At 39.7% G+C, this 25,201-nt stretch overlaps 1 protein-coding gene across 5 annotated transcripts in view; it reads right to left on the reverse strand.

Moving 5' to 3' along the window:
* Positions 1-2,147: 2,147 nt before the first annotated feature.
* afap1 (actin filament associated protein 1) overlaps positions 2,148-25,201 on the reverse strand; it is a 231,440-nt gene continuing 208,386 nt past the window's right edge. For 4 of the 5 annotated variants that reach the window (XM_075450688.1, XM_075450685.1, XM_075450687.1 and 1 more), the window contains exons 11-18: positions 21,323-21,468; positions 20,825-20,939; positions 17,604-17,849; positions 11,018-11,147; positions 9,838-10,002; positions 9,495-9,685; positions 9,198-9,365; positions 2,148-7,462 (exon numbers count right to left, since the gene is read on the reverse strand). In XM_075450688.1, the coding sequence (XP_075306803.1) occupies positions 7,436-7,462; positions 9,198-9,365; positions 9,495-9,685; positions 9,838-10,002; positions 11,018-11,147; positions 17,604-17,849; positions 20,825-20,939; positions 21,323-21,468 (1,188 nt within the window). In that variant the 3' untranslated portion in view covers positions 2,148-7,435. The remainder of the gene's footprint in view (positions 7,463-9,197; positions 9,366-9,494; positions 9,686-9,837; positions 10,003-11,017; positions 11,148-17,603; positions 17,850-20,824; positions 20,940-21,322; positions 21,469-25,201) is intronic. The other variant, XM_075450689.1, reaches the window with a different exon arrangement.

Here is a 25,201-nt window from a genome sequence, read left to right on the forward strand (position 1 = left end):
TGGTTTTCTTTCTCAAACAAGGTCATTTAAAGAGGTTTATGCATTGAACCTTCTTAGAATGGATATATATGAAGGACATAGGAGTTTGAACTTGTTTTGACTGAAGGAATTGGTGTTTATAAGCAAAAATCCCAATTTCGTCTTAATTCCTCAAAAGTAAGGCTATTCCTGTTTTTCTTTCTCATACAAGGTCATTTAAAGAGGGTTATGCATGGAACCTACTTAGAATTGATATATATGAAGGACAAATTAGTTTGAACTTGTTTTGACTGAAGGAATTCATTTTATAGCAAAAATACCAATTTGGCTTTAACTCGCAAATGTAAGGCTATTCCTGTTTTTCTTTCTCAAACAAGGTCATTTAAAGAGGTTTATGCATGGAACCTTCTTAGAATGGATATATATGAAGGACATAGGAGTTTGAACTTGTTTTGACTGAAGGAATTGTTGTTTATAAGCAAAAATCCGAATTTCGTCTTAATTCCGCATAAGTAAGGCTATTCCTGTTTTTCTTTCTCATACAAGGTCATTTAAAGAGGTTTATGCATGGAACCTACTTAGAATGGATATATATTAAGGACAAAGGAGTTTGAACTTGTTTTGACTGAAGGAATTGGTGTTTATAAGCAAAAATCTGAATTTCGTTTTAACTCCGCAAAAGATGGCTATTCCTGTGTTTTTTTCTCATACAAGGTCATTTAAAGAGGTTTATGCATGGAACCTACTTAGAATTGGTATATATGAATTGAACCCTAACCCACAACCCTTGCGGTCTCTGCGAATTTTGGCCGACGCACGCAAGCGACGGAGAGCGTCTCCGGGAGTGTCTCCGGGAGGCTCTCCGTCGACGGAGAGCCTTCCGTAGACGACCATAAATCAGGCTTTAAGCTTCGTATAAGTTCTGTAAGTGACGAACTGTGTGATGATTTATGTGTTTTTCGTATCAGTTTTGTTAAAGTTTATTGAGCCGCGGCAAAGTAATAGCGGGAAAGCCTAGCCGGGCTCGTTGTCTCGCGTGAGTTATCGCGAGAGTTCACTAGGTCAAGCTTAAAGGGATAGTTCGCCTCTTTTGACATGAAGCTGTATGACATCCCATATTAGCAATATCATTTATGAAATTTGACTTATCCCCTGCTGCATCCTGTGAGCCGAGTTCCGGCCTCATTTTGGCGTTGACAAAGGCAGTCCGGCTAGTTGGCTGGGGTTGCAAAAATAAAGCGTTTTGCTTCTCAAAACAATATGTGTTCAAAAGAGTAATACATTTGCATCACAAAATCTTTGTGCTCTTGCACAGTCAGACCTCACAATCGCTTGGCGCTATTTTCTCTCCCTTCGTATCACTGCGGGCTGTGACCGTGCAAACCGAAGTGCAGACCGAGCAGTCACCTGCTTCCGAGCAGCAAACACTGTAACAGGTGTGGCTATCGGCAGGTGGCATTAATGTATTAAGAAATATTTTTTCTTTTCACAGTAACCTCTGTTCTGGTTTTGCACTGTATATTATATTGTATATTGCCCCAAAATATTTGATAAGACTCCTAATGTAGCTAAATATGTCTTTAATGAACCCAGAATGTAATATTTTTTCAGTATCCAGAGACAGTAATGTAATTTGCCATATTTTGGTTTATTACATGGGAATATGGTTTGGTCATGCTGAGTTAATTTATATACATTCTAAAGTACAATGTCCATATTTGAACAAGTTTTGTGTACTTATATAAGAAAACAGATGAGCAATCCTGAGCTTAGATAATGCTAGCTATCATCTAACATCTGCAGCTTGTTACTGTGATTTTTCTTGCCCATTGAAAATGATTGGTGAGGAAATAATAGTCTTAAGAAGTGGCTTGTGTCTTTTTCAGTCTGACTCCAGGGAGAGGGATCAAGAAATTATTAGTAAAGGATTTACAGGAGACATTTGAGACTTGCGTTGTTCAGTCTACAGTATAATTTTAAAAATAGTTTCACACAGATTTGTGTCATAAAGTTTTTTGTCAGTGCTGTGGAGAAGGATTTTTATCACAGTTTCTCAGTCGCTTTGGTACATTTCTCAGATCAGAATTGAAATTCTCAAAACTACTTGTTCAATCTTCACATCATTGTGTCTGTCAGGGTGTGGTGTTAGGGAGGACACGGATGCAGACTTTCAAAAATAAAGGTTGATTTATTAACAACAAAACAAAGTGCAAACAAAAAGCGCAGCAACGCTGGATTCAAGAGACTTAAATTAGAAAAGGCAAAAAAAAGACTTGGCATGAATAAAAAAAATAAATACTTAACTTGGGGAAATGACGAGGAACATGGAACAAACAGGTATCGTAGCATGGATGGCAAACAGGGCAGTGTAAAGCAAAGATCCGGCAAACTGACAGGGGAGGCAGGAAACTAAATAGGGAGTGAGAGTGATTGGAGAGTGAGTGCAGCTGAGGGAAAAAACACAAGTGAAGTGAGTGAACTAATAAACAGAGTGCAGGGAAACTAAGACATGACTAAACTAAACATGGACTGAACACAAAAACATAACCTAAAACATGAAAACTAAAAACGAGTCCCTGGGCGTGACAGTGTCCCTTTTGCACATCAAAAAAGCAGTTTCTCATTTCTTTGAACAAGTTGGAAATGCTTTGGTACATCCATGCAAATGATTATGAACAATTCTCTGCTGTTTCCTACATTATCAGTTGCTTATGTCATGTTAATCCAAATGTATTATAATGGGTCTCTATTGAATAGTATCACCCCCCCCACACACACACACACACAACATTTAGGCATTTGTCCATTGGATTAGTCTTTACATGTAAAATTGTTGAACAAGTTGTCATAATATGTCAAGTATATTTCTATACACTTAAATTAGACTTTTTTTCTAAATCTGTCCTGAAGTAAATTGCTCCCAGGTGAATCTTGCCTTTCTCTAACAAAGGGAAATGTGTGAAGATTAGATCAACCAATGATCAACCAGTTTTCTGAAATAGCTCAAAGGTGCATCTCATGAACCATCAACTGGCAAGTATATACTGTATATAACCGGAGCACAACACAATGTTACACTGTCTGACAATGGAAGGACGAGGAATTGGATGGGGTCAACAGCTAGACAGAAGAAGAAGAAGAAGAAGAAGAGGAAGAGGAGTGAGGCTGCATGGTGGAGGAGTTGGGAAGCAATACACAGGAACGTCAGGAGGTGTAGGAAGACTGCACTGTGATTCTTACAGCACTGCATGTACATGTTGTCCCGAAGGAGATTGTGCTATGTTCACAATTCAACTTTTGTTTTTTTCTTTGTGCTATGCAGTGGTCTTTTCCTTTCTGTATTCCAACGACATGGTTTGTCAACAAATTACAGTACCAACAGTTAAAGCGTAATTGTGAATCTTGTCCAGTCTCTTGCAATCAATCTCCCACAACTACAATTTACAATAATTGTCATCAAAACTTTAGCCATAGTTTACATCAGAACATCCCTCCAGAGTACACAGATAAAATTGACTACATGACTAAGCAATTTGACTGTCTTATCTGTACAGAATGACACAAGGACTTGTCATTCTGATAACACTGACATGTTCATCGACAGATATTTATTTCTGGGAAATGAACTAAGGATTTTGAGCAAGAGACTGGCTTTTGCAGGTAACCCATGGGGTTTTGCTATTTGCACAAATTGTTTTGAAAAATGCAATTGCTGTTTTGCAAGTGTCGAGGATGACTTGAGAAAAACTGTAAAACATGATCTCAACCAGAAACAGTAAACAGTAAAAGCACCTCTGCACAACACATCTGATGGGTCACAAACATCTGTTAACTTAAAAGCATTCTGCAATTTACCTCATGAATCTGGTTAAGGGAAAGCAAAGACTGTACATATCTATTATCAAAGCAATAAGTGGCTGCTTTGAAAAAATCTTTTCTAGTTTTACATATTGAATTAAAACCCTAATGTGGCCAACGTGTGATAAAATTAAATAAACATACAGTAGATGTATAATTTGATTTGTGTTTATTTTGAAAAATCTTGATACGGGTGTGAAAATGGTGATGTTGATGTTGCTCAGGTTCCCTGAACTTACTGGTCACTAGAAATTTTTAGAACTTCACCAGTAAGTATATTGCAGTGGCAGAGCTTCTGATGCTCTTGATTATATTTCACAAATAAAGCATACATTCACTGCTGATAGAGAAAAGGTTTATTCACTTATAAACAAGCATGTCTGTCACCAATGTGGAGACTGTCTGAGATATACAACAAACAAGAGAACTTATAAGGTGCAAAAACACACAATGACGCATGAATATGTACTTTCCCAGTTCCTCCATCCCCTCTCACAATGCCCAGCAGGTTCACTGCAACACAACCTGCTCTCTTAAAACTTAACACTTGCAGACAGACGTCCCTGCTCGGTCCAGTCTTCATGTTTACATGCTAACTGCGGTTCAGCTGTGGTTCAGACTTGTGGGATATCAGTCTGACAACAGGGAGGAGACAGAAACTATATACATGACTGTGGAGCAGAGGGTGCTATTGTGCTTTATGTAGCACAAAACCATGTGTATGCTAATACGACGGTCAGCAGTCTAAAAAAAACAAAACACCGTCTATACTCATGCAGTATCTATAAAGCAGCAAAGCTAAGACAGTGGAGTCAAAAGTCACAAAAAAAGCACCATGAAAATCTGACATTGATCAGTGTATGTGTGTGTGTGTGTGTGTGTGTGTGTGTGTGTGTGTGTGTGTGTGTGAATAAATGTAGCAGTTTGAAAAAAGAAGTCACAGTTTTTGGTATAACAGAACACACAGCAATTGGAGTTTACAGCAAGTGCCTCTATTTCAGTCAGTGTACTGTCAAAGGGGTTTGGAATGTGCCTTGAAGACATTAGGGTGCACACACACACACACAGATCACAAGGCTACAGTAGACAAGTGGCATGATCACAGGATCTACACTAATGTGAGGGCCGCCTCGCCTGAGCCTGACCTGCATGAAGCTCTAACACGCACCCCGCTGCAGCAGCCATCCATCAGGACATCAACAGCATATTCAAAGAAGCACAATCCCTCAGTTAGCTGGGTATGTTGTAACAGCATGGCTGAAGCTGCACTTAGTAGTTCTGCACAGCAACAACTAAAGTGGACATGTGAATTATATTCACTTGCTTAAATTGATCGTTTTAATACTGATTTTGCAGTTCTAGACAAATAAAGTTTATAGCTAACAATTCTTCTAGATCCCATTTGTACTATATCAGACATTTATCAGTTTAGTTTTGTCCAAAGCTGAGCAGTGCTCACTTTTCAAGTACGTTGAAAAAACGTTTTGACCACTCAAAAATTATGCTGTCAGAAAATGTAAGGACCACAACATGAAATTTGTTTCGCATGTCTGTAAATGTCACAGCTGACTCAGATTGTTTGAGGCTGACCTAAGTAGAATATATAAATTAATAACAATTCTGACACCGAAAGTGATGACCTTTTAATTTCTGAGTTGTGTTGTTTTGCTCAAGCCAGTCAGTTGGTCAGTCCCTACAGGAAAAGAAGTGTCAGCTGTTTCTTTATTAATTGCCTGTACAGCTGCATCCATCTCATTTATGTCAGTCACTTTCTGGTAAATAGATCATAAATTTTGCAATTTGAGGAGAAAAGTTCAAAGCAAATTCTGCTTATGTGTTCATTGAAAAAGTATTTTATTTTACATTTTTGCTTGTGTGTTTTTTTTTTTTCTGTATTGCTTGTTTACTTGGGGAATTTGAAAAAGCAACTCTTATTTCTTAAGTGAAATAATTATTTTTGTCTTTACAGCTGACTTCTGTTCAGCATTATTGATTTCATACAGAAAATTATCACAACTTTAGCTGAGGAGTGCTCACTCTTCAAGTGAGTTGACGAACCCTTTGACAATTAAAAGGACCAAAAACTCAAATGTTGCTTGTATGGCTGTGTAATTCCAACACCAGTTTCCAACACCAAGGAACCACAGTCTGTTTGAGGCTGAAGTAAGCAGGAGTCACAAAGCTGAGGGAATGAGAAAAGATCTGGAGGAACAGCGATGACTTTTTGATTTCCGACTGTTCTCATTTATGTTTTGTTTTGACACTAAAAAGCTGTTAACCGTTAAAAGCTGTCTGCTGCAAATAAAATATTTTTAAACAAATGCTTTGTTATGAAACATAAAGCATTTAGAGATAAAGTGTTCAGTGTACAGCCAGAGGTCAAATTCTGCCTAGACCACTTTAATGACTGAAATGACACTATACACTGTACATGCTTCATGCATTATACAATGACAATAAAGCTGAACTGTGTTTAATGTAAGAAAAGGACTAGTTAGCTAGACATTTATCACCTGACTTCCCAGATTAGTTGTGGACAGCAATGTTGGGCAGGGCAGTCTATTATCGAATTTAGTCTTATATATCAACAAGATATAAAACCAAACTACCACTTATACAGACATTCTGCCTCTGTATTAGATCACCCGTTCCCCCTACAAAGCTTCACTTTCCTCTTGTGTTCGGTGAGCTTAAAACTTGCTTACAAGTCCTGATCTTTGGTGGCTTTACCTGCGTAATTTATCAGAAAAAGCATTCAGCACTAAAAGCAACAAAGACTTGGACAAACCATGTCCACTTCCTCCTTTTAAAGGTTTTGCAAGCACAAGTGGACATTATTTGACTGGATAGACAGGGGACAGAGGGAGTGGCCAGGACTTGAACCTCAAGTCTCCATACATACAGACATATAATCTGTTTAACCAGTTGAGCTATACAGCAACAGATCCAACAACCATGTACCTCCTGCCAACACGTCTTTCAGCCACAGCTCAACCTTGTGCTTTTCATGTGTTTTTATTGTAATCCTAATGATGTTAAGTAATCTTTAAATACCCATAAGGGAAGCCATATTCTTGTTCAGCTGGTGTGTGTAACAGTTACTGTGACCCTAAAAGATGTATATCATTGAATAACAACTGACAGAACTGTAAGAACCTGGTTTGTGTGGATAGCCACAAATTCTAGAAAAATACTTTAAATACATCAACATAAATAAGGGGGAGTCAGTATTTCCTTTAAACATTTACAAATAAATACTTGGTTTTAATTTTTTTTTTCTTTTAGACTCAAACTGCTGGAACAGATTTTGAGAGAGAGAAAAAAAGAAAGATGATTGCTTAATGAGAAATGACAGCAGACAACACAAGTTGCACAACTTAGCACACTAAGCATGCTCGACAGCATAGAAGTTTAACAATGTTGCTATGTCTGTATGTTGTGATACTTACAGTATATGAAACCCAGCTCACGCTAATACTATATTTGTGTCCTTGTCAGCACCTTCTGACTCTATGAACAGTTTTAAATAAATATATACACAATGTCTTTAACAGAGAAAAAGGAGTGAAAACGAAGCTGATGTGGGGACTGGAGTGGTTTATGTGCCTGTCTTCTGCTCCCATTCCTGCAAGACAAACGCAGACTCGGTTAGTTTACATGCTATGAAATGGTTTGCATGTGTTTGTGTTTGATGTGCTGCATCAGCTGATGTGATGCAGGTTTTTGCATTAAAGAGGAACTTGTAATGGACTACATGTTGAATCCATCAACAAAACCTTATCTTTAAAATATTAAAGAAGAAAGACCTACTCAGTCCAAGGCAAGTGGTCATAATGTTATGGCTGATTGGTGTGTAGCCTCTGCCACCTGTCAAGTCTGAATTTTGCCTCTGCACTGCTCAGCCTGAACCCTGCTGATTTTCGTATATATATATGTTTATGTTTATGCATTTGGCAGATGCTTTTATCCAAAGTGACTTACAGGCAGTGAGGCAGGTAGGGTAAGGGGGTCTTGCCTCAGGACCGCAATATATATATATATATACAAAGTTTGCAGTACTAACAGATATACAATGCAGAGTATGTGACCAAAAGTATGAGAACCCTAACATTAAACCTACAAGTAAAGATTTTGTTATTGTTGATAAAGAGTCAACAAGGGTAGGTTTCTGGTCTGTATCTTCACCTGCAGGAGCATCATTCAGAATCCAAATGCATCCTAGAACAACTAAAGCTACAGTCAAGTAGAACACAGTAGACAGAACAACGTATCTGCCTGGTGGTAAAAAAAAACTGCTGGTGAGTCAGATCTTTTTTAACTTCACTGGCTGGCTTAAACTGACTTCCCCTCGCTCAGCACAAATAACAATGTGTAAACTGTGATGAATCTTGCAGTCTGCTCCCCTGTTCATCACAAAAGCCGCATTCGAGTCGGGACCTTGATAGGACCTTGATAGGGACTGATGCGACGCAACCGTCTGCGACAGTGATGTGTTACTTTAGCGCCACACTCAACAACAAAACAAAACAAAACAAAAACCGATAAAAGTAAGGAGAGAAGAAAAAAACACCACCAAGAAGCTAATATGGAGAGCGGGGAGGCCACTGTGTTCATGGTCTGCATGATGGTAATATTAATCATGGACGATCACATTGGGCGTCTAACATCGAGGCTGGAAGATGTTTCATGAAGGAAGGAAGGAGAGCAGAGCGCCGCAGACAAAGGAGACGACGTGTAAGTTTAACCTATTGGTAGAGGTGCTAGAAGCTTTCACTGTAAATCACCTTAAATCCTCACTGGACTTGGCCCCATGAGGTTTTTTAGTTGAATGCTTTTACAAAAAGAAAGAAAACAGAAGAAAGAAAGAAAAGAAAGAAAAGAAAAAAAAAGGCGTAATAATTTCCGAAGACAACGCACCGGTTGTGTCTGTGTCGTATGAGTAAACATTTCAGCTGTTATTCTACTGTTTACGTTGAGCAGATTAGGAACATGAAGAAGCGGAAATCTGACAAGGGGCGAAGCTACCAACCACCAAACACCTACATCATATGTATTCCTATAGAACCCAGAAAAGACCCAGCCTTGGAAAAGGAGCTAAAAGGGTTATAGGAACTGAGGGCCGTGGTCCCTAGTTCCTGTATGTCCGAATGCGGGAAAAAACAGCCCTATTCCTGAAAAGGTTATAGGAACTGCAAAAGGTTCATACGGTGGGAATGCGCCTAAGATGCTGGATTTGAAACCTCTTTCTTGAATGAGTTGGGTTGGTGCATAAATAAATGAGTGCACCACATAGTTTTGGTCACATGCTGTAGTGAACATGGAGTAATGAAGGCAGAGGTGGGACCAGCATGAGCTCTGACCTTAGCCTTCCTGAGGACGTGTCCCCGGACAGGTGAGGGCTTCTGGCTGCCCTGCTGCCGGCGGAGCAGCGATGCGCTGTTGACTGGCAGGGAGCAGGACTCAGTGTCACTGGTGTCGCAGCTGGAGAAGGGAGAAGACTCCTGTGTTCGTCGAAGCATTGCAGGTGACTAAAAACACAAACCAAAGGGACAGGGAAAAAATAATAATCAGCCTGCTAATGTGGTAGCTTGCTAGTGAGCTAATTTCCAAACTGCGGTGAAAGAAGGATAGCAAACAAATGAAGCAGAAGTTCTGACCTGGAGACTGGAGGAGCCAGCTTTCGGTTCGATGGTGAGGCCCAAGGTGACCCCTCCGCTTAGGGCTTTTTTCAGGCTCTCCTTCACTTCTGTCAGCTCCAGCTCCAGGTTCACGCGCTCCTCCTCCTTCTGCTTGCACTCATCCTCTACTCTCTTCAGTCGCTCTGACAGCGATGCCTGTGAGCGCTTGCCTGATGAGAGAAGAGATCACTTCAAAAAACTTTTATCAGGCAAGATGCCGAGTGAAGAAATTAGAGGGTTTTTTCCTAAAGTAGACACTTCACTCTCCTGCTTTCAGTTTTTAGACAGGACTCTTCATACCAAACACTTTGGCATGTCTTACCAGTAGCAGCCTCCACAGCTGTGCGCAAGTCTCTCCTCTCGTTCTTCAGCTGGTTTAGATTGATCCTGATCTCCTGCTTCTTCTTCATCAGCTCTTCCTCTTTGGACTGCAGTCGCTTGGCATCAGCCTCCACGCGGTTCTTGCCGTACTTACACTGCTCCGCATCTGCACAACAAAGACAAAGGGTGTAAAAAAGCTGCAGACAAGAAGATGAAGACATTTGACAGTGAAGGTTGAGATCCATAAATGTGTAGGAAAATGGAGAATTGGAGCACCATGGGAGATGAACTGCCCAGAAACCCACTGACCTCACAGCCACAGCCTTGAACAGAAATTAATTACCAGGACTATCTTTTCCATTCTTGGAAAACACAGTGATAGTTACATCCAACATGGTAGTCTTTGTGGATGCACTATGTTTATAAAGCTAGACAGCTTCTTTTGCTAGGCAATTTTTTTACTGGCTCTGTAAGAGTCAGACCAATTTGGAATTTATTTTTATTGGATTATGATTGTGTTACAATGTATTGGATTTTAATTGGCTTCAGTGGGACTGTAGCCTTGAAGTGCCTTGAGATGACATTGTTGTGATTTGGCTCTGTATAAATAAAACTGAATTAAATTTAATTGAAAAGATTGTTCGATTAAACTGCTGGGATTGAATCCTACAACTCCAATCCAATATGACACTTTTGCTATTTCCATTGACATTTGGAGGAATAACAAGCTACAGAAGCAGTTTCAGCCTTCTCATTTACACACTGAGCAGAGGAATACTACTATGAAAATGAATGTGTCGCTGTCCTCCATCAATGTAGGCAGCAGACTCAAATCTGGCCTGAGTGCATCACTTGGATCCTCTTAAGCGTGGGATAGGTTTTAAGTTTGAGTTATTTACTCCCCCTACTTAAACCAGCTGTAATTTAGACATCTTACATTTTCCAAATTGCTGTGGAGCAGAGTTTTTCTAGAGGGCAATCAGCAGAGGCTGGGACTGGGAAGCCAGACACACTGTCTGCTGCTCACTCACAGCACAGACCTGAGTGGAAAAACTAAACCAATGTCAAACGTTACAATGGTACAGATAGTCCAAACCTGCTTTAAAAAAAGAAATCACACTACACAAGCTTTTCCTTCTCTGTCTCGTTTTTTACAGTGGGAGTCTGATACCACCACTTACTGGAGTTGTTGCGTTTCACAGATGCTGTCCCATTTGTCCCACTTACTCCATTCTTCTTGGACTGACTCTTTGGCACCGCTTTCTGCTTTGATGTCACACCGTTGGTTGTTGTTCCCTTCTTTCCCTTTAGCTTTTTGAGGCAGAAAAAGAAAGAGTGAGCCTTTTTAGATAACTGTTCCAATATCACAGAACAGTTTAAAACTACACAAATCGCTCTCCACTAAAAGATTCCTCTGATTAGATGCTGGAAATTTAAAAGATGAAACAGTCATTTATTTGGAAACGTCGACCCTGGGAAAACAAGACTTGATTTTCTCCTGAAACATAATGCTGAATAAATCAGTGTCAAGTAATTCATGTGTGGAGCAAAGTTTACAGTCACTGTCACGGTACATGGAAATACATACAAGTGCTGTAGAAAAGAGTGTGTGACCAGGTTTGTCTCTACAAGCATCTGTATGACCCATCAAAACCCAAGAAGGTACAATTAGTGATAATAACATCAAATACGGCCTAAAAGTAAACCAGAGAAGTTAAACTTGTGTAGTTATTTTTGTGCTTGAATGATTGGTGTATATTGCTGTGGGAAGTGCTGTCAGTTTCTTAGTAGCGACAACTACTGTTTAAGATGATGACTGCAGCAGGTGACGGGAATCTCAACCCCAGTATAATTATTTATGACTCAATGCTGATGTGACAATTTGATCATGTGACAATTAGCTGTGTCGAGCATGACCAGCTAATAAAAAACATGCTGTCAGTGCTGGAAACCTATTTCATCTGCATTGGAAATTGTTGTTCAGCCAGTTTGAGCATGATAAGTGTCTTTTAATCAGGACCTTGCATCCACTTATTAGTCTCAATGCAGAGGTATGCATTTTAAAACACATCAGTCAGCGACTAGCACAATTATGCATTCTGCTTTTCCAAGAATTGTTTTAATTTTTTTCCAGTAGTATCATAACTAAAATAAACTAATCTTGCAACCAGTGAGAGTTCAGTGCAAAATGTGTCTGATGAGTCTTTTTGGGGAAAAGGAAAACAAACAACTTTAGGTATTTTAGCCATTGATAATACAAGTGTGTAGATCTGACGGTTGAAGTGTTGTGTCTATGCCATTTGGTACAGGTTAATTCTGAGCTTTTTAATATTCATGTTGAGCAATAAAACCAAAACAAGCTTTTCTGGAGCTGAGTGGGTTTGCAAATTCTTCGTGCAGTCGTGGCAAGAGCAACATCTTTCATGGCATGCATCAGAAACAAATAACCATTTGAACCTTGAACCTTCTGTTTATATTTTAGCCAAATGTACAGCTAATGTATTAAAAATTATATTCACTACACTGTATCTATGTGAGAAACTGTTATTATATTAATAACATTGGAAGTTACTTAAAAAAATAATTTACTTTCTTTTCTAGAATTTTTTTTTTCTAAAACCTCTTTCTAGAATGCGCCGCTGAGGGTGGCAGCTCGTTGGAGTAGCTCTGTACCTCACATTGAGATTTTTTATTTTTTCTAAATTTCATTCCTGTTTTTTCTTGGAAGAAATTGCATTTTTTGGACAACTGTTCCTTCCTGCCTTGGATGCTGTGCAGCTGGATTGATTTTTCCCAATAATTTTGTATATTTTGCTCTTTTGTTATGATGCATAACCACAGCAACAGGGTGGTTTACAACAGGGAGCAGCTGATTAACATTGGAAAAGCAGAAATAATTTGACAACTGAAGCCAGAAATCCCACTGGAATTGAAAAGGAGGCGTCGTGGATGCAGAGCAGGAGCAAAGAGGAGAGAAAGAAAGAAGAAGTTCAAACCATCTCTGCCATCCGTCATCATGGGAAATGTAAGATCGTTAGCTAACAAGTTGGATGAACTTCTAGCCTTGACAAGGACTCAGCAAGAATATCGGGAATGTAGCATTATGTGTTTTACTGAGACATGGCTGCAGGATCATATCCCCGACTCCAGCGTCTCTCTGCCGGGCTTCCTGACTGTACGAGCAGATCGAGATTTAAAGAGTAGCAGGAAAAGGAAAGGGGGTGGATTGGCAGTGCTTGTCAACAACAGATGGTGTCACCCAGGACATGTTACTGTGAAGAGTCGTCTCTGCAGTCCTGACATTGAACTATTGGCATTAAGTTTTCGTCCATATTATTTGCCAAGAGAGTTCACCAGTGTTGTTTTGGTGGCTGTTTACATTCCACCCTCAGCTGTTGCCGACACTGCATGTGATGTCATCAGTTCCGTTGTTGCTAAGATACAGACACAACACCCCAATTCTTTTGTGGCAATATCTGGTGATTTTAATCATGCCTCACTCTCTGCTACACTGCCAACTTTTCAACAGTTTGTCAGCTGCTCTACCAGAGAAAACAAGACATTGGATTTGTTTTACACAAATGTCAAGGATTCATTCATTTCCAAATCAAGACCTCCCCTGGGTAAATCAGATCACAACCTTGTTTTTCTCTGTTCACCATATAAACCCCTTGTCCAGAGACTACCTGTCACAAAAAGGACTGTTAGAAAGTGGTCACATGAAGCTGAAGAAGCCTTACAGGGTTGTTTTGATGCAACTGATTGGATTTCTCTTTGTAAGCCACATGGAGAGGACATTAATGCCATGACTGAGTGTGTGACTGACTATATAAATTTCTGTGTGGACAACACCATCCCCACCAGAACAGTGAGATGCTTCCCTAATAACAAACCCTGGATCACCAGTGAGCTAAAGGAACTATTGAACAAAAAAAAAAAGAGCCTTTAGGGAGCGAGACAGGGAGTTACTGAGGAGTATACAGAAGCAGCTCAAAGTCAAGATCAGAGAGAGCAAGGAGGTGTATAGAAAGAAGCTTGAGAGTAAACTGCAGAGGAACAATATCAGAGATGTGTGGTCAGGAATGAAGAAGATCACAGGCCTCAAGCAGAGGGAGGATCGGATGGATGGAAGTCTGGACAGAGCAAATGAGCTGAATACATTCTTCAACAGGTTCAGTTCAGGAACAAGCTCATCATCCTCCCCTCCTGTTCCCAGCCAAAGAGACATCCCACCCTCCTCTGACCCACAGCTTTCCTGTAACATCTCCACCTCCACCTCAGTCATGGATTCTTCTGCTTCCACTAGTTTGTCTTCAACCCAATCAGGAGATGCTGCTGTCCCCTTTGCCTCCCCCTCCCACTTTTCTGTTTCTAGAAGTCAGGTGAAGAGGCAGTTGGAGAGACTGAACCGGAACAAGGCTGCAGGTCCAGATGGTGTCAGCCCCCGAGTCCTGAAGGCCTGTGCAGAGCAGCTCTGTGGGATTCTGCAACACCTTTTCAACCTTAGCTTGACCCAAGAGAAGGTACCACTGTTGTGGAAGACATCCTGTCTGGTTCCGGTACCAAAGAAAACTCACCCTTCAGACATCAATGACTACAGACCTGTTGCCCTGACATCCCACATCATGAAGGTCCTGGAGAGACTCCTGTTGACCCACCTGTGTAAGCAAACCAGCACATATCAGGACCCCCTGCAGTTTGCTTATCGCCATGGAGTTGGAGTTGAAGACGCTATCATACACCTGCTTCAACAAACCCACTGTCATCTGGACAAAGCAGGCAGCACTGTGAGGATCATGTTCTTTGATTTCTCCAGTGCATTTAACACAATCCAGCCTGATCTGCTTCGTCTGAAACTCCAGAAGACTCAGGTGGAGGCCTCAACAATCACCTGGATTAATGACTACCTGACAAACAGACCACAGTTTGTCATACTGAAGAATTGTGTGTCTAACCAGGTGATCAGCAGCACAGGAGCACCACAGGGGACTGTACTCTCACCATTCCTTTTCACTCTGTACACTTCAGACTTCCAGTACAAGTCAGACTCCTGTCATCTACAGAAATATTCAGATGACTCTGCAGTTGTCGGGTGTATCAGAGATGGACAAGAAGCTGAGTACAGAGAGCTGGTGGACCGCTTTGTGGCATGGTGTGGGAACAATCATCTCATCTTGAATGTTAACAAAACAAAGGAGATGATTGTAGATTTCAGGAGAAACAGGGTCAGATCGAACCCTGTTTCCATCATGGGAGAAGAAGTGGAGGTGGTTGAGGAATATAAATACCTTGGTGTTCATGTGGACAAACAGACTGGACTGGAGACAAAACAGTGAAGCAATCTACAAGAAAGGACAGAGCAGACTGTACTTCTTGAGGAAGCTAAGGTCCTTCAAGGTTTGCAACAAGATGTTGCAGATATTCTACAAGTCTGTTGTTGAGAGCGTCATTTCCTCTTGCGTCATCTGTTGGGGCAGCAGCATCAGAACCAGGGACCTAAAAAGACTCAACAACCTGATAAGGAAGGCTGGTTCTGTTCTGGAGACGACTGTGGAACCTCTGGAGACAATAATGCAAAGAAGGATTTTGCATAAAATCAAGAGAATTATGGACAACCCTGAACATCCTCTCCATGAGACTGTTATCGGAAAACAGAGTCTCTTCAGTCAAAGGCTTCTTCAGTTTGGATGCAAAACAGACCGCTACAGGAAATCTTTCCTGCCCACAGCCATCAGCATCTATAATAACTCCTTGATTTAATTGAGCTACATCAACATTTAATTTCCCTCTGGGATAAATAAAGTACTTTTGAATTGAATTGAATTGAATTCTGAACCTCGAATGTATCCTGATCAATATTTTGATGTGATGTCACTTAACTCTTTCGGTGCCATTGACGTCTATAGACGTCAATTTAAAAAAAACGTTCACTGCCAAAGACGTCTATAGACGTCAATTGCGTTTTTTAACGGAGCGGGCTGGGGGACAATCTAGCGGAGTTCGTCACTAAATCTTAGGCTTGTAAACACTAAACAGAGAATATACTGGCAAAATTACCCGCTAGGTGGCAGCAGTGCCACTTTGCACAAAAAAAGAAAAAGCATGTTTTCTCCGTTTCTTGGGTCAAACAGCTGATTTTGGTGAAACCAACCTATGTTCTACTGTCTATTACTAAAAGACTGAAAATGGTAGAAACAAACTTTTTTTCCTGATCAAAGAAGAGAGTCTACTCTTTCTTTTGGTAATTTCGGTGTGTACATAGTAATAAGACACACTTTTCTGTGGGTCTTGAAAAATCAGTCAAAATACTGAAAAACACTTGGCAGTATGGGTGGCTCTGAACTGAAAATGGCTGGCAGCCAATGAGTTAAGGTGAAATAAGAGATAGGTAAAGTAGTCTTCTCATGTTAAAGTGAAGGTCAAAAAGAGGAAGCTAATAATTGAGTACATATATCATATAAATTATGAAAATTATAAAAGATTATGATACATAAATGAAAATACTTTATATAAATTTTTATTTTGTACTTATATTTCCATATTAATTTATGGAGCTATAATATGTAATTAAAGCATTAATTAATTCTTTCAAAGATTTTCACATATTCATCCTATTTTGTGTTCATATAGCTGCGGTCTGCTGTACACCTTGAAGGATAAAAATGTACTTCTTATAGTGAGCTGCACTTTGTGGTCTTAGAGGCGATGTTAACACCCGTTGGCTGTGCCACCCACAGCCCATGCATCAAAGCGGTGGTGGGGAGGAGGTGGAGCTCCATTCAAAACTATGAGGTGGCTTATATGGTTGTGGAGGCAGGGTGGCACTTACAGCCAGGCTGTAAAAATAAAAATGACACTTGCAGCCAACCGTGGTTGTAAAGAGGAGGAAGGAAAGACAATGTGTGGGAAAACCACACAAACCCAGACACACGTTGTCCAGATATACATGCATTATAGATATATGTATGTATATATATATATATATATATATATATATATATATACACACACACATATCTATATGTACATACATACATGTATGTATGTATATAACAAGTAACAACATGTATATAATCAATTCAGTATCAGCACTGTCTAAAACAATCCTGACTGAAAAGATTTCCAAATCCAGGACATGGGAGTCATTTCAGGCCCGGTCATGGTAATAATTTAATTACAAACTACAGCAGCAGAGAAACACTTTTCATAGGCTGGTGGGGAGAGACATGGGCTACTGGGTGGCCAACATCAACACCTCATCCAGTGAGTCATAGCCTGCTGCTGCTGGAATAATAACCAGCTTTCTCCTCCCCTCTGCCAAGCAGCTCTCACTCACACATTTGCCTCATGTAAATCAGTCAGTTCAATTTCATTATCCTGTACGGATAGAGTGCAGTACGGTAGTTAATTTTTTTGGTTTCACAAACAAATCAGCTCCAGGTTTCTCAGGAACCTGGGGTGGATGGGATTATGTACAGTGTTAAAGCAACAGACAATCATCTGTTAACTCCATATTGATTTGGTTCTCCAGCTTGTGAGCTTCGTTGCGGCTGCAGTTATTTTTTAGTTTACAAGTTTGATAAACCAGCTTCTCCAGCAGACCCAAAACTATAAGTTAATGCAGCTAATAACATTCATTTTTACATTTTAAAAAAGAAAAAATGTTATCTGTTAGATCTTCTAATATAAATGTTAGCATCAGTTAGAAGACACTGTCAATATACTGAACTAAAGGAGAAAAACATAAGAGAGGATAGTGTTAGTCACCTGAGTGGTGTCTTTAGGTTTACGGTCAGCAGAGAGGAACTTGGAGGATATTTTACAAACAGGAGTTTTGTAGTAAGCAGTAGAAGAAGTGGAAGAGGAAGCAGAAGTGGAGGAAGGCTTGGGAGGACAGTGGTTGACCAGTTTGGGAGCAGGCATGATCTCATATAGGTCAGCATTCTCATAATGCACCTCCTCTTTCAGCTGACACCCCCCTGTGCTGGGACTGGAGTACAGCAACTTTGGCTCCTGGTTTAGACCAGGAAAGCATGCAAACAAGAAAAGAGAAGATAAACCAAGAAAAGAAAAGTAATAGGAGGAAACAATATTAAGAGAACAGAGGGGTGAGGTGATGCAGTATAAGGTTAGTAGCATCAGTATTATTGCAGTACATGACATTAAAGGAGAATCATTTCTCCTAATTGGTCCAGCACTTGACAAAACAATGTCTTTACACACACACTGTTCTGGATCTCCAACTGATAAATACGATTCTGTAACACAGGGCCCTCTAAGCCCTCAAAAAGAGTCTTGTATTCAATAAATTATTTTTATTATAAAAATGACCAATTTGAACTAAACTGAGTGTTTCTAGAGAAAACAAAACTCTTAAATTGTTCCATTCAGTTTGTGCTGGATTGGGAAAGTTTAACTGAAAGAAGACAAAAGTTTTTTTCAAGCTATCAGAACTTTTCAAGTTGCATGTTGCTGGGAGGCAAATGGAGTGAGTTCAGCTCTGTGATTGGTTGGCTCTCTGAAGGATGACCAAGAACAGTATTTTAGTGATTCTATGGGAGATCTGTTTGAAGTGACAGCTACACTGATTAATCATAATTTTTCTGTCGATTAGTGGGCTGTTTAATTCACAAAATATGTGAAAAGTTCTGCCTGTTTGTTGTGAGATCACGAATCTACCTGCAAGCTTTTCAGTATAAAATGTTACCACATAATGCTCTGAGCTGGAGGTGCTAAGATAGGAAAGACCAACATTGGAGGAGAATTAGGTGTCAAAAATACAAAGCTCTTCAGAAACATTTTGAACAACTACAGCATGGTATCCCTTGATGACAGGACAACTAATGCACTTTCCTGATGAGACTGTATCCTGTCTGTCTCAGGCTCTGTTTACATTAATTCATTTCACCATTTCTTCGTGTCGGCGTCTTGCAAACTATTTACATTTACACTGAAACGGGGATCGGCTGATTCGCTAGTCACATGACTAATCAGCCATCACATCACATGATCGCCCTTGCATCTGGAGCATGCGCAACTGCTTTATATTAACAGATTTATCAGGCTCTGGACATTCGAAAGTTCTCGCGCCATTCTTCGGCGACAACAACTTGGTCCACGAAATTGTCCCACCATGCGCTGCTTCTTCCCGGGCTAACCCAAAAGCGGCGCTCCATACGGCTTGCGTTGCTGCAGTGGCTGGGTTCTCATCATAAAAGCCGAGTAGCTAGAGCTCAGCACTGCGGATCCGCGTTTCTCACCGTTTACAACTGCTAAAATCAGCATCGTATGCGAATGCTTACGTGGGCTCCGGCGTCTTTGAATCCTTCCACCTATGAAGTCGTATTCCAGTATTTTAATGTAAATGGACAGTGCATCCGCGATAGAAACGATATAGAAACAGATTAGTATAAATGGCACCTCAGAGGGATCCCAGGAAAGAGATGAATTTAAGAATTTAGGGAGTTTGTCCAGGTCAGCCCATTAGAATCAGTTTTTGCCATCGTTACAAGGTAAAAGATTATTTTGGACTGCTGTATCAGCTGCTCTTATTCTGGCTGCTGCACCCACTGTCTTCTAGGCTGTATTAAAAAAAAAAAATCGGGAAAACGGTCATTATACTTTATCAGTGATTATTTACCAAGGTACCGATCATAATTAATATTTACCTTCAATCTACTTAATAACAGCTTTTCCAAAAAAATCAAATCACAAACAATATCATTAGTCTTTTGTGATCACTGGTAACTTGACTGTGGTAACGTATGAGTTGATTTAGTATGTTTGGTTGTTGTGTTTTGTACTCCAGTCCAATCTCAGGTGTTCAGCTGGAGTGATAGTGTTAATACTATTCAGGAGAATTTGCATTTTCGCCTTACTGTTACAGCTGAATGAGTCAATTTTTGTTGTTGGATCACAATATGAGAGGACAGCAGCAAGTTTATCCTGTTTTTACTTATTTTCCCTGATCAGGTTTTCGCCAAGGTTTCATTACTGGTTCATTACTTAGGCCCTCCAGAAAAACGCGATTTTGCGATCGCTGATTTTATTGCAAAATCAGCAAAATACCGCTGATTATGCGGGGGTCAATATTTTATATCACCGCAATAATCACATTTTCCGCGCAAAATATGCGAAATATGCAGGATTCGCTTGATTTCACAATCTCCGCACTTTTCTGCATAAAGTTGGGAAGACAAAAAAATGTCGAAAATTAACGAGAGACAAAATGAAAAAAGCTAATCGATCTCACCTACCGCACATTACTGCCAAAGACCGGGCAAACCAGTACCCCGATGTACTGGCGGGGGGAAACTATTCTGCACCCCGTGCAACTGTGTGTTGGAGCATAAAAGAAAATCGTCTGTGACGTGCCACTTTACCAGCGCGAAACATTTGAAAATGCTTTCTGCAGCTGCGGAAAGGAAAGCCAAAGCCAGACAGCTCACGTTCACCGAGGCATCAACCTCCAAAACCATTGCGAGGGCTACCAGAAACGAGGTGAGTAGCGTACAAGCTTGAAATTGGCCAAATAAAGAATAAATGAAACAGAATGAGACCGAGAAGTGTGTGTGTGTGTGTGTGTGTGCACGCGCGTGTGTATGTATTGTGAAACTGCTCAAGTTGTTAAAATAAAAAAACCTTCTATGAAGTAACTTGGTTCCAGTATGCTTGTTTATCATAGGAGGTCTTTAAAACGACTCTTTTTCATTCAGTAGCAGCATATTTTGCAACTTTGCATAATTCACAACTTTTTGCATAATTCACAAGTTTCCGCAACTTCTCGCAATTTCACGGCATAAAATCATTAAAAAACCCTGCATATTCAATCGCAAAATCCAGGATTTTAGCCCGCAAGATCAAGGATTTTAGCCCGCGTAATCAAGGATTTATGCCCGCGTTTTTCTGGAGGGTCTACTGGTTTGTAATGTGACCTCACGTTAAATAAAATTTACTAGCAGAACTTTAGTAGGCAGGTGTGTTCTCACCGTTCCATTTATAGGCACATCGTCGTAGTGCAGTGCCATACCAGTCGGGCAGGCGTATCCGTTGATGGGGTTGTCCAGGTAAGGGTTGGGAGAGACGGCACGCTTACTAGTGAAACTAAAGAATAAACATTAAGATTAATTTATTTAAAAATCCAGGTCTCTCCAGGTCTTATCGACTGTAGCTCAGGCGGAACAGTAGTGCTCTACCAATTGGAAGGTCGTGGTTTGGTTCCCAGGACCACATGTTAAAATATTCTTGAGCAAGACACTGAAACCCATGTTGCCTCTGATGTGTGAATGTACTGTATGTGATAGAGGGAAAAAAATAAATAAAATCTGCAGACTACGAATGTGGTTTGTAATGTAAAAGCACTTTGAGTGGTCAGCTAGACTAGAAAAGTGCTATATCAGTACAGTTAGTACAGTAAGTCAAAACCCAGCATTTGTTCCAGGTATTAGACAGTGAGAAAAACAAACAAAAAAATTGTATAGCCTCACCAAAAAGACTGCTTGGCCAGCTGGATGACATTAGCGGTGGTCTCCACATCAATGTAGTCGTAGTGCAGGGTAGCGGGGTCAGTGGTGGAACCAGTCTCAGCCAATAAAACCCCCAACCAGCGACCCATCTCCCCAGAAGAAGAAGCCTGGAAGAAAGGACAAGAGTGAGCAACATTCTGGCAGCAGCAGTGGAATGTAGGGCCGTCAGATTTCCACAACCAGACTATAGAGGCCAAAAACATTCACGATAACATTATAATAATATGAACAGAAATCTACATTGATGCCATTAATTTCATATTTGGGTTGTTTTTAAAAAATATATATTTGTCATCTCCTTTTCTTTTGAATTTTACACTTAAAATAATTGGTAAGGAACAGTAAAAACTGTACAAAAACCTCAATTAGCAATCTACAATGTTTTGATTTTATAAGCTCAGATAAAATCTGCATATTGTCATATCATATGTGTATTTTCTTTTTCTTTTTTTATTTACTTTTTATTTGTTTTTACTTGGTAACATACACATATGTGCCAGTTAGGCACAAAAACATAACATAACATAACATTACATGACGAAGGGAGGATTGTGCACTAATTAAAATGGCAGAATCAATATAAGCACATCATACATAGAAATATAAGGATGCTGCTTGAAAATAGGGAAAAAAAATTCAAATAAAATCTTAATAGAGGGTTTGAGCAAGATCTATATCGATCAATATGAAATCAGGTCTTACAGTTGACACATAGCTGAGCCATTTTGACCAGTTCCCTTCAGTTATATCAGTTTGGTTACTTAATTTCGATGTAATTCTCTCCATAACATATATATTATATATGACATCAATCCACTCATTTATTGTTGTTTTTTCTTTCTTAAGCCATTTTCTGGTCAGAGCCTTTTTACACCCTACTAACAACTCTCTCAAAAGGTATTTGTCCCGCATCGTGTATTCAAGTCCATCCAGATCACATAGGTACATAACTTTGAAGTTTAGAAACATTTTCCTTTAAAAAAAACAGTCTCCAGGACCCCAAGAATCTCTCTTCAAAATGGAGCCACAGAGGGACAGCTCCAAAAAATGTGAAAATGATTTGCTGAAGTATTCCCACAGGACCTCCAGCAGGCAGTCTGATCGGAATAGTTGGTCTTTTGTGCTGGGGAGCGAAAGAATCGAGTCACGTTTTTCCAGCTGAGTTCCCTCCAAGAGGGGGAGCTTGTCACTGACCACTGTTGTCTGCAAGTCCTGTCCCATTCCTCTTGTGAGACCGTGAGGCCTCCCTCTGCTTCCAATCTTTCCTTTATTTCTAGTGTATGATCACGTTTAAGATTTTGAAGAGCTGAATATAGTTTGGATATTATCTTTTGGAGGGTGGCATTTTTATAAGTCCTCTGAAAAATTTTAAGAATTTCATCCTTCCCTGAAGTAAAATCCTTTGAGAATTTCTTGCTTATAAAATCCCTAATTTGTAAATATCTAAAGTGATCTTGGTTTTGAAGACCACATTTTTCCTTTAGATCCTGGAAACTCAAAACTTTATCCTGATCTAAGAGTGTGCAGTATGCTGTAAGTCCATTTTCTGCCCAACTTTTGAACCTTGTGTCATACGTGCTTGGAACGAAATCTGGATCATATGTAAACCATTTAAACATTTCAGTTCTTCTCCTCAATTGATATTTTTTGGTTATTTCACCCCATGCTTTCATAGAGCCAATTATCCATGGGTTGTTGGGGTCCGATAGGTGACTTTTGGTAGTTGTAAAGTTTTTCATTTTATTCTTGGCTTCTTCCCTGCCCATATAAATCTGGAAAGAATTTTGTCCCACTCTGTAAAACACAATTCTGGTTTCTCTATTGGTACTGAGTGAAATAGATATAAAAGTCTTGGTAGAATGTTCATTTTAACAGAATCTATACGAGAACTGATATTCAAATAAGGGATTACATTCCATCTATCGATATCCGCTATAATTTCTTTTTTGAGGGGGCTATAATTAATTTCTTCTAGTTTTGATATGTCTAAAGGCAGGAGAATTCCCAAATATTTTATACAACTTTTGTCCCAGTCAAGATGGTACCTGGAGCGGAGACAATGAGAGGGATCAAAATTAAAATTAAGGAACTCTCCAGCAAAAATGAGTCTGTGAGCTCCCCGTTGGTTTTTAGTTTAGCTGTTGGTTTATCGTAGAGGGCTTTCAATGTATTAATAATTACTTGATTGAAACCGAATTTCTCCATGGCATTGAATAGAAATTTCCATCTGAGTCAAAGGCCTTTTCGGCGTCTAAACTAACCAACACGGCCTGTATTTTATTTAGGTTTATATGTCTAATAATTTGTAGGGATTTTCTAATATTGTCATGTGTCTGACGTGTTAAGATGAAACCTGTTTGATCCATATTGATTATTCGGGGTAGAATTTTGTCAAGTTGTCACACCGTGGTGAGGTTAAGTTGGGTTTTTGTCTCGTTTCATGTCTTGTTTCGTCATTTCCTGTTTTATTTTGAAAGACTAACTTCCCTCTCGTTTCAGGTCACTTGCCCTTCCTCTCGTGCTCCAGTCTGATTGTGGTATGAATGATTCCACCTGTTTCCCATTACTCCTGTGTGCTTAAGAGTCTGCGTCTCCCCCTGTCTTGTGCCAGTGTGTTGTATCTGTCTCCGTATAGTGCATCATCCTAGCGTTTTTCTCAAGCCCGTTTCCGAGTTCCGAGTTCCGAGTTCCCAGTGGTATTTTTCCTCGTAAGAGTGATTTTGTTTTTCCCAGAGTAAGTTTTGATAATATAGAACCTGTAAGAGTTACAGAGTTAATTTTTCTTATAGCCTTTTTGTTTTCCCTCCTGAGCGGAGTGGCCTTTTTGTTTGTAAAATTTTCATAGCATATTTCCTCCGATTTCTAGGAGAGGCTCTTTTGTTTTCCTCCTCAGTAGGAGTGACATTTAGTTTAAAAGTAAAGTTTCATGGTCTTTTGTTTTCTCCTCCGCTAGTGGAGTGATTTTGAGTTTTGATAATTTTTATATAGATATACTTCTCCACTTTTGGAAAGTATATTCTTAGAGTAATATTTCATAGCCCATTTAGCTTCTCTCACGAGGAACTGGTCGATCTGCTGCCTCAAATAAAAGTCTTGGAATTAAACCTCCTGCATCTGCGTCCTCCATTCTCTGGTCCTGACACAAGTTTCTTTGTGATAATTGAAGTAAATAGTTTTTAATCCAAATTAAGTACACTAAATGGTCGGTAGTTTGCGCATTCTAATTTGTCCTTATTTCCCTTAGGTATAACTGATATAATCGCTTCTTTCCATGATGTCGTGGTTTCCCCTTTTGTCAGGACCCAATGTAAAGTTTTTAGCAAAATAGGTGTCAACACCTCCTTCAGTTTCTTATACCACTCTGCACTGAATCCATCCGCGCCTGGGGATTTATTAGCTTTGAGTCTTGAGATAGCTGAATAGATTTCTTCTTTTGAAATTTGAGAAGCTAATAATTTATTTTCTTCCTCCGTGAGTTTTGGTAGATTTAAGGATTTGAGCAGTGACTCCATCTTCTGGTCGGTACCGACTTGAGGTTGTGAATATAGGTTTTCATAGTATGCTTTAAAACAATCTTTAATGATAAATGATTTTATCATTTATCACCAAATTGATTTATTTTTTATGATTTATTTTTAGTCTCTTCAGATTTTCTTTTCTTTTTCATTTCTATTTTAACCTTTGGATCCTGAGATTCTCCCTGTTCAGATTTTAGGTTTTTGAGTTTTGTCTGGAGGGTCTTAATTTTTATTTCTCTTTGTTTCTTGAGAAAAGATGTCACTGCAATCACCCTCCCTCTCATTACTGTCTTACAGGCATCCCAGAGTATGGGTGGGGAAA

Source organism: Odontesthes bonariensis, chromosome 19 (genome assembly GCF_027942865.1).
Source record: "Odontesthes bonariensis isolate fOdoBon6 chromosome 19, fOdoBon6.hap1, whole genome shotgun sequence".
Classification (NCBI taxonomy): Eukaryota; Metazoa; Chordata; class Actinopteri; order Atheriniformes; family Atherinopsidae; genus Odontesthes; species Odontesthes bonariensis.